Here is a 10,540-nt window from a genome sequence, read left to right as displayed (position 1 = left end):
GCGCGAGTGGTTGTCTTCGTCTCAATCACTGTCTTCCCCACAAGTGCTAACATACGGCCCAAGGATGCGAGATCCGACCCGTTCATCACAGGCCTCCTGGAACACTTGCCAGGTTGGCCACTAGGGCGGATTAGTGGGTGGAAATTGGATTGCCTACTGAGTTACTCAGTGCGCTATTGTGGCACGGGGTAAACTCATTTGGAGCCACCTTGAATGTATGTGGTCTATCTCGTCCATCCGTTTATCCATGTAATTTAAGGGGTTGACCCCAAAATTGAAGCATATCCAAAGACCAAGTGGATCATACCACTGGAAACAGTGGGGATGATGATTTCCACCATTTAAGCCTTCTATGCCCTACAGTGATGTTTATTTGTCATCTGTTCATAAGATCATACAGAAATTGGAAGAAAGGAAAACATAAATATAAGCTTAATCTGAAACTTTTGTAGAATTTTTCAATGGTATACCTTCGAGTCAACAGCTTCCTAGGGTGTGGCCCATTTAAACATGAGATATGCTTCACTTTTGAGTTCAAGCCATAGAATTATCTATAAAATGGATGGATGGATAGATGGGCTGAAGCCATAAAATACATAAATATGGTGGACCTCAGTTTTATTCAATACACAGAGCATGGTGTGTTACCCACCACGCAATCCCGCTTCCTAGTGGGTGAGGCCCAGACCTTGGGGCCCACCTCCATATATGTGTTGTATGTCTACCTGATCATTTTAGGGCATGGTCCCAAAATAGAGGCAGGTCAAATTCTCAAGTATACTGCACATTGAGGATTGAATTCCCACCGCTAAAACCTTTGGAGGCCACAAAAATGGTAGGTATAACTGCTATTTATATTTTCTTTTCATCAAGACCCGTGGCCTCAGGATGTTTTTAATGGTGGGCATCCAATCACCATGTTTTGCTGTGATGTGTGGTCACTGCCATTTGGCAGCTTTTGATTTATAGGTAAATGAAATCAGGGTGAATTCAAATATAATTTTTATGTGTTTTGAAATATCATTGTAATTCAAAGGAAATATTTGTTTTTTACACCATGCAAACAAAATTATGCTGCAATACTAGAATCACGTTGATTATATGCACAATCTAAATGTTAAATATTTAAATGAATGGTTAAAAAATATCAATAAATTAACTGTGTGATCCATGCATTTGCGTCCTACCCAATGTTTAAAATTTCTTCCTTTTACCAAAGTATCTATTTAATAAGCTTATTACAATCACTCTATCAACTATGATAAATATTTGTATATTAAATTGGTATATGAAAATTGATTTAGTTAAGTAAATCTAAGTTTCTTGAAAATATTCAAGAATTGAAATGCGCTCCAAATACAAGTTCCTAAAGAGAAGATTTAGATTCAAGTACATTTCAACGATTCAATGTAAATATAATTTGGATTCAATGTATCCTAAAATCCGTGCTCTCGGCTTATATGCGTGGGAGCATAATCCGGGACGCACTATCCACGCGCGCGAATATGCATTGCATTGTTTATACTAAATATTTAGAGCCAATTGGTCAACACTGCGGCCACTCACACGACGCAAGATTGAAGAGGAGATTCGTAGCACATGGCGGCTGTGCGAGATCCGACACATCTAATGGTAGGAGTCCAATGCAAACTCGCTCTCTTGTGAAAGCCAAGATGGTCCACTCATCAGACGGACCATCAATGTCGTCCAAAACAGACCTCAGGTCATTCTTTCTGGCTGACAATTTTCCTCACCTAGGTCCACACGACGAGTGGACACGAGGGCATGTTGACAATGACCCACGAACGCCGGAACCCTTCACACGTGTGGCAAGCTACCATGCCTGCCGCGAATCTACTCTCCTACAAACCTTCGCGCGAATCCTTTCAATATTTAATTTTAGCGGAACGGGGCCCCCTGAAACAGGACTCCAGATCATCATCTCCCGCCCGCCTTGATCCCAGCTTCTAGAAGCAATGACCATCATCAAATGCTCCGAAAGCTATAAAACCGCAACTTCTTTCCATCTATTTCTATTTTTAGAAAATCTCTGAACTCTGGAGTTTCATCTCTTCATTGCCTTTTATTTTTTTCTCTCCCACTGCTAAGGTTAGGGTTCCGATCGTCGCTCAGAAGATGGAAAGCCTCGATTCGTCGATGCTAGCTCGCGGTCGATTGGCCGTTCTCTCCGCGCATCTGTCCGCCCCTTCTTCCAACGAATTTTCGACGGTCCTAGAAAGTTCCTGCGTTTCAGCTCAGCAGATCGTGCCGCCGCCGGGGAATCTGAGCGGTTCATTGACGGTGATTGATGGACGGACCGGGAAGAAGTACGAACTCCAGGTGTCGGAGGAAGGGACAGTGAAAGCTATTGATTTTAAGAAGGTAATTAGGAATTTCAAGTGTAATCAGCTGTTCCTGATTTGGAGAGGGTGATTATGATTTTCAATTGTAATTAGCTGCGTTTCATATGCAAAAATCGGTAGTTAAGTATTAGGGATTAGTGTCTAATTTATAAATTAGGTCAATCCGTTTTTTTTTTTTATTCTCTCAGTTTATTTCATTTGATTATAAAAGCTAAATTCAGTGAATTTGTCGTTTGGAAATGGAATTTCCTCCCTTCTTCTCGATGCAGAATTTATGCTCTGTGACTGTGTGCTCTTTGATTGTTTATTCAGACATAAATGGCATGGTTTTACATCTTGCAGAAGTACAACTAGTCTACCAATGGGCCGGGCGAGTTTCTGCTTGAGTCCTGCCTGTTTATCCTTATGGCCAGAAGCTCAGGCATAGGCCAGGCTTTGGACCGAAAGACGAGTCTGTATCTGGCCCATGACAACCATCGATTGGCCCAGATTTGAGCGAGCTAGGTCTCAATAGAAGTTTTGGTCATAGTTACAGATGTCGTTCTTGGCAATTTCTTGGTTCCGAAATTTCTCTGGAGATTTTCAGATTTGAAGTTTTTCTCGGGACATTATCAGGACAATCTCGCTTAAAATTAAAAGAAAAGGTTAAAATTTTTTTTTTATTGCAAACAAAAACAAAATAAAAAATTAAAATTAAGACTAGAAGGTATTGTGGAGGCTGTTTTTTGGCTACTCTTTGGGTAATCTGGGAAGAGAGGGACGGAAGATGTTTCCGTGATGTGAGTCAATAGCTTTGATTGGATTGTTGGTAGGGTTTGGGGATTTATTCAGGAGTGGGGCTGATGTGTTTTGTTGGGATGTGTTGTTTGTTGGGTACTATTCTCTCGGTTTTTGCTTCTTGGGGGTGTTGCTTTTGGGGGGGCTGTTCGGTTGTTTGGGGCTTTTGCTCTTGTATTCTTTGCCACTTATTGGGTGCTTTAGCTAATAAAATTACTATCAGCTTTCAAAAAGAAAACGAAAACAAAATGGTTTGTTGAAATTCATAATCATTTCCAAGTAAATATCACAACAATTTTGCAATAAAATCATGTAATATTTGAAACCGGTTATATACTGAGAAGATCATGATAATATCATTCTGTTAAATTTTCGTGAAAATGTCACAACATTAAAAAAAAATTCTGGTGGATATTTTTCAGTGGTCAAATCTGGTCCTAGTCCATCCTGTTTATTTGCTGGGCCTGAAAATCAGGACCAGGACCAGGACCAGGACCAGGCTGCAGGCCTAAACATGAGACTGAAGTGAAGCCCGATTAGTGGGACCATTCGACATGGCCCATTGACATGTTAGTTGATACTTTGCATTGAACTTTTGTTGACTTGAAGACTAAATTTCTTTTTTATTTAGTGGATTGTCATTCAAAATATTCAATTGCTTGATTGTGCCAATACGCTTAATGACCAATATAGTTTATGCAAGCAGAAGAAATGCACGGTGAAACTGGTACTGTTGAGGTAGAAAATGTGATCGGCTGTGAAGGGATCTTGTGACAATGTTAGCATGAACTGGATTGCTCATCCATCGGTCACGATGTGGATTAGGCTGACCCTAAATATTGGCCTGATTGAAGGATTTTTTTTCCAATTGAATGTGGACCCTAGCCCAAATTTGTACAACACACCAATCAGAACGATAAGTGAGTCCAATGGGAGAGTCTGGGCATCTCTAGCTGACTTTTTTGCTACGAAGGAAAGGTGTTCGATTACCTGATGTACTGTTATATATTAGATGAAATGATTTTTGTTCTCGTCTCATCATCATCACAGCCTTGTCCCAGCCATTTTGGTTTGGTTTACAAATCCTATTTTGCTAATTATTCCTATTCAAGGTTCCATCCCTGGTAATCTTCAAAAAAAAGAAAAGAAAAGAAAAGAAGGTTCTATCCCTGGTTAAGAAGCTTTCATATCGTTGTAACCACTATGATCATAGTCTTGTTAGGTCTTCCATCATTCTCCTTTCAGGCCCTTCAATTCAATCAAAGTTCCCCTCCTTATTGGGTAATTTCCAAATTTCCTACTGCATTGCAAACAATTGCATTCGGATCTTCATCATCTAATCTCCTATTGGAGTGACTCTGAGGTTGCTTCAGTTGACCTTATTCTTGATTTTACCCTTCCTAGTCCTTTTCTCTGCAAGACTCACTTGTGATCACATTGCCTGCTAATTGCGCCCAACACTGCCCCCATAATAATGTAGCCAGTTGAATAGTTGTCTTCTAAGGCTTGCGTCAATCAACAGGACTCTTGAGTAGATCTTCATTTTATCCACCCAGCTCAGATTCTGTTGGAAACTTTGTCATATATATTACCATCCTTCTACTAAAGTTGCAGTATGGATGCCATCTTGGTTCTGATAATTCTTAAACCTTTGGACTTGAGAACTTCCTAAAAACCCCAATTTAGCATTTGTGTTCTGTCTAATCTTGTTGTCTGACACCACATCATCTGCAAATACCACAGCCTGAGGACCTCATTGTTGATATTGGCAATTGATTCATCTGTGGTAAGTGCAAAAAGCAAAGAACTTAAATGCTGACCCTGATGGGTACCTGTTGTTGCTGGGAACTCATCTGCGCAGGTATTTTGTAACGGTAATGGTGGCCGTAACAGTCACCACTGTTACCTTTACGATACAGGTTGTAACGGCTGTTACGGCTCCCATAATGCCCATTACGATCTCTTTTTTTATTGGAAAAAAAAAAAAACTTAAAAACCTATATCTACCCCGTAACATTTGAAAAAATAATAATCCAAAAACCTGTATCTACCCTGTAACAGACTATTACATGGCTTTTATGGCCGTTACAAGGGGCGTAATGGGCTGTTAATGGCGGTTATGGGTCATTTTTTCCATAACGGCTGTTATGGCCGTTATGACGCTATAACATGTAATAGTTGCCACCATTACCTTTATATAATGGCCTTCACGGCACACCAAGTCACCGCAACGGAAAAAGCAATGTTGGGCACTGGCTCATCCATGTCAGAGCTCACAGGCTCACAGGATGAATCGTCACACATCACTTATTTCCCAATCTCAGTTTTCCCCTTTGAATGAAACCGGTTTCACCATATCAATAAAATCTTCTGCTCCTCCCCTCTTCTTATATATATATATATATATATATATATATATATTTGCACATCTGGAAATTTCATGTGATTCTAATAGCTATGTTTTACAGATAGTGACAGGAAAGTATGACAAAGGGCTTAAGCTTTATGATCCAGGGTATCTCAATACTGCCCCAGTCCGTTCAGCAATATGTTATATTGATGGAGATGAGGGCATTCTTAGATACAGAGGCTACCCTATTGAGGAGTTAGCTGAGAGCAGTTCATTTCTCGAGGTGGCCTATCTTTTATGTAAGTCTCTTTTCTTTACATGCAGATAGATACTAGTGGGCATCTTTTCAACTGTTCTTAGATTTCTTATCACCTTTTTTTCCTGTTAGTCATTAACCCATTCTTTTACAGTGTATGGAGATTTGCCTTCTCAAAGTCAGTTTGCAGACTGGGAGTTTGCAGTTTCTCAACATTCTGCTGTTCCTCAGGGCATTTTGGTGCGTCTCTATTATCTATTCCTTTGCTTAGGCAACCTGAAATCAAACATTTAATGTCAAGTTTCCTAATGTTATGGACCATGGATGGATTGATTTTTTTGCCTTAAATATGATATAGTGGCAAAGTAGACGTTTTTCCCACATCAGTTTCATTATGACTCTTGGGTTCTGTGCAATGAAAAGTATCACCTCTTTTCTATAATCTGGGATGTTGATGGATCCTTGCCCTGTTGCTACATCTTTTTTTGGTAGTTGAGTTTATTTATCACTAATAGGATAAACATTTGTACATTGCTGATAAGAGAAAATTTACTAATGTGACTTTTTTTCTCTAATGGATTTTGATTATATTTTCTTGCGTGTAGGATATTATTCAGGCGATGCCCCATGATGCACACCCAATGGGTGTGCTTGTCAGTGCGATGAGTACTCTTTCTGTGTTCCATCCAGATGCCAATCCTGCCCTAAGGGTAAGTTGGTGATGTGAAGTTTATGCCCATTGAATGGACTACTTATAACACCATGAAACTGAGTCAAAAAAGAATAGTCTGCTAGTTGTCAAGATCATTTTATCCAAGTGCTGGGATAACACTGGATAGAGCTGGATGTTTTCAACTAACACTCTTTTTTCTTTTTCTTTTCCTGGGTATGCGTGTTGACACTTATTCTGCATTTTTAGATTGTTATATACTGTTCTGTGCCTCTAGCACCTTATATATAAAAAAAATTCTTTTTTGGGGCTGAAACTTGACACGCGAAAGGCGGAAGCACAAGCTTGATTGATATTTTCATACATACTAATAAATTGCAATATTAGATATAAAGATCTGGCGTACCCAGTTGGTAACTGTGTTGTGTTGTACTGGGGAAAAAAAAAAGAACGATAAATGCATCTATCTCTAGGAAAGAAGATACGGAAAAACCCTCTCATGTGTCTAGGTACAAGTTCATACTGTTCAACAGTGAGATTTAGGTGTGATTAATTGATTAATGAGAATTTCGAATTCAAAACTGAAGTAGACATTATTTTACAAATTCTTAAAAACCCAATTTCCTAAAAAGGCATGGTAGCTTGTTTCTTTATCCTGTTTAGATTGATATCATCATCATAGCTCTTCTCCCAACAATTTCTTTTTGGTTCTCCTAAGTTGTGTTAGATTTCGATCTGATGTCATTTTAATAACCTGCCCTTTCTATACATAATGCGACACCTTGATGTCATCAATCATTTCTGATCAGACGCCTATTTGCTCTCATAGGGTCAAGATCTTTACCAGTCAAAGCAAGTGAGAGATAAGCAAATTGCTCGCATACTTGGAAAGGTATGTTTGACACGTTCTTCTCATTGAAAAATATTGAATCCTTATGAACGTTTGGTGCATAGGGATCTTGATTCTCATGCAATGCTGGTGCACTTTCTCTTTGGCAAATAGCTGAATAATTCCATCATGAATAAGGCACAACTGCCAGAATTTTATGGTCCAATTTTATTCGATAATTGCCAATATAATGCTGTAAAATGTATTTTATATATGCAGGCACCAACAATTGCAGCAGCGGCATATTTGAGGATGGCTGGAAGGCCTCCAGTTCTTCCTTCGAGCAACCTTTCTTATTCAGAGAACTTTTTGTATATGCTGGACTCATTGTAAGTTTCACTCGGATAGCTCTTCCTCTGACGATTATACTGTAAAATTCCATGTTTCTTCTACATTGGTATTTAGTAGGAAAACCATAAAGAAGAACATGTTTACTTGGTGTTCATCCGTATGTCAATAGATTGAGTTGGGAACTTGGGAGCATTTCAGTAACACATGGTTGTCAGCAACTAATTGTGGAAGTCCTTGCCAGCTCCAAAGTTTGCGACCTTTTGTTGTGCGATGCTTATGTTCGTGCAGAACTTCTATTTTATTGCTGTTAGTTCATTATTATTTTGGGACAGGATTGGGTGGGGACTGTCTTTTATTTTTCCAGCATATATGACTGAAACATGACCATGGTGGCCAAGGGTTTGTAAATTATCAGTAGCTGGTAACAGAACTGCTTCTGGTGAAGTCATTCTTTAATGAATTTTTGGCTGGTTGGATGACTCGATCGAAGCATTAGAGAAGTTAAGATGTCTCATTTAGGGCAGTTCAGATTCTTTGAACAATAACAGCCTCAACTTCCCCGGGGTCTCTTCTCTTGGCTCAGTGTAGACACTGTGTGTCTCATATCTGAGGTCAAGGGTTCGAGAACCCATGTGTGGTAGTGTGTGTGTGTTTCTCACCTTCAAAAAAAAAAAAAGAAAAAAGAGAAAAAAGCCTCAACTTCCCCATCTAATTATTGGGACTCCACTGTGCCTCTGGGATCAAAGTCTTTGCATATTGTATCTACACCATATCATTTGAATGGTAGTCCTTCAATTATAAAAAAGAAAAGGCAATAGAAAGCTATCCTACATTCTTAAAGATAGCTGCTGATCTATGAATTACTTTTTGAGTTTGATATTCGTAAGAACCTTAATTTTGTTCTCAGCGTTATTCAATTAGAGTTCTTCCTATAAAATTGCAGAGGCAACAGAGCTTACAAACCCAATCCTCGACTTGCTCGAGTTTTAGACGTCCTTTTCATACTCCATGCAGAGCATGAAATGAATTGTTCCACAGCTGCTGCAAGACATCTTGCATCGAGGTATGCATCCTCTCTCTCTCTCTCTCTCTGAAACCTGAAAACTACACACACAAAATGATGAGATCACGCCTCTGACACTACACGCAGTCGTGTTGACGTCTACACTGCCCTTGCTGGAGCTGTTGGAGCTTTGTATGGTCCCCTCCACGGTGGAGCAAATGAGGTATGTCATAAAGCTGTACCATCGTTTCAAAGCATATCTATCCAATACAGATACATGTTGTTCAAGTCAACATGTACACAGATTATATCTTAATTTGACTGGAGATATACCACAACATGACTTGGTGAACTAGCTTAACAGTGGATTAGATGCATCTTGAATTTGTTACCTTATGGATTTTAGGCTGTCCTTAAAATGCTAAGTGAGATTGGAACAGTCGAGAACATTCCAGAGTTCATTGAAGGTGTGAAGAACAGGTTAGTCTTGTTTTTGTATGTTTTGTGATTGTTTACAACAGCCAGTTAGCGCAATGCAGTCTCTTTTTTTTTTCTTTGATCTGTCCTGATTTCACTAATTCATTTTCCCGGTGGATGCATGCAGGAAGCGGAAGATGTCCGGTTTTGGACATCGCGTCTACAAAAACTATGATCCCCGTGCCAAGGTCATACGCAAATTGGCAGAGGAAGTCTTCTCCATTGTTGGGCGGGATCCTCTCATTGAGGTATTTTCTTCGTTCAAAACCGAAGCTACTTCTTAGATAGATAATTAGGAGAATGAAGAAAAACTGCCTGTGTATTGTGATGGTCGTATGGCCCAACTGATCTCAACAGTGCATCAACCATGACAAACAGTTGGTAATCACAGTGCTTCCAAGTTCTATTTTAAAGCTAAGAATTGGGTAGGGACAAGTGGCTGAGTACACTTACGAACACAGATTCCTAATGGATGAGTTGGATCCATGACATCCTAACCTTTCATGATGGCCATCACAATGCTGCATGGATTCGATTCACCTTGTTTCTTGGACAGTCTTGATTGCTTTTGCTGGGGCTATTTTTGTGAGGTTTTTATTGCTTGCAGGTAGCAGTTGCATTGGAGAAGGCTGCTTTGTCAGACGAGTACTTTGTCAAGAGGAAGCTTTATCCAAATGTTGACTTCTACTCGGGCTTAATCTATAGGTATGTCTCAGAAAGTATCTCCTTTCCCGTTACATACGTTGTTGCCTTTGATAATGAAATATGAGATATTGGTTCCCCAGGGCAATGGGTTTTCCAACGGAGTTCTTTCCTGTTTTGTTTGCAATCCCCCGAATGGCTGGCTACTTGTCACACTGGCGAGAATCGCTTGATGATCCGGATACAAAGATCATGCGGCCGCAGCAGGTTATTTCATGACACAGCATCAACATTTGGTTTTTTACTGGAACAAAACAAAACTAAATTTCCACCCATGTTGGCTTCTTCCAACCAGCTTGAATTCTCTAGAGTGAAAAAATAAAAATAAATAAATAAAAAGGGGCCTGAAGTCAGCAGAAATAACTTGCTAATTCTCTATGTTCTTCCAGGTGTATACTGGCGTTTGGCTCCGACACTACATGCCTCTGAAAGAGCGTTTAACCTCATCTGAGGCTGACAGGCTCGGTCAGGTTTCAGTCTCAAATGCTACCAGGCGGCGCCTGGCAGGGTCCGCTGTGTAAACTTCCCAGCCATTTAGTTTACCATGTTAGAAAATAAACATATCCCTCTTTTGGCTCTAGCAATACATTGCAGCTGTAGAAGTCAAGATTTGAAGCTGGGAATCCAATGATTTTGTGAGCCAATAAAAATAAGAGAATATGTATGTTGGACGTGCATCTCTTAGATGAATGTTATTTGTAATGTTGCAAATGATCAACAGAATATAACAAATGACAATTGTTCCAGTTTACACGTTTGCAG

At 39.7% G+C, this 10,540-nt stretch overlaps 1 protein-coding gene across 2 annotated transcripts; it reads left to right on the top strand.

Moving 5' to 3' along the window:
• Positions 1-1,961: 1,961 nt before the first annotated feature.
• LOC131245485 (citrate synthase, glyoxysomal) lies at positions 1,962-10,529 on the top strand. 2 transcript variants are annotated; one of them, XM_058244980.1, is made up of 13 exons: positions 1,964-2,382; positions 5,609-5,789; positions 5,901-5,986; positions 6,352-6,456; positions 7,246-7,308; positions 7,525-7,634; positions 8,540-8,659; positions 8,747-8,822; positions 9,006-9,079; positions 9,204-9,324; positions 9,684-9,781; positions 9,862-9,985; positions 10,168-10,529. In XM_058244980.1, the coding sequence occupies exons 1-13, from the start codon at positions 2,137-2,139 to the stop codon at positions 10,297-10,299; spliced, it is 1,536 nt and encodes a 511-aa protein (XP_058100963.1). In that variant the 5' UTR covers positions 1,964-2,136; the 3' UTR covers positions 10,300-10,529. The 2 variants fall into 2 exon arrangements, with proteins under 2 accessions (XP_058100964.1, XP_058100963.1); XM_058244981.1 differs by lacking the exon at positions 7,246-7,308 and having other exon boundaries at positions 1,962-2,382.
• Positions 10,530-10,540: the final 11 nt, after the last annotated feature.

This window comes from Magnolia sinica, chromosome 5, assembly GCF_029962835.1.
Source record: "Magnolia sinica isolate HGM2019 chromosome 5, MsV1, whole genome shotgun sequence".
NCBI classification, from domain to species: domain Eukaryota; kingdom Viridiplantae; phylum Streptophyta; class Magnoliopsida; order Magnoliales; family Magnoliaceae; genus Magnolia; species Magnolia sinica.
Note: the sequence above shows the minus strand (reverse complement) of the source record. Positions and strands in the feature narration are given on the sequence as shown.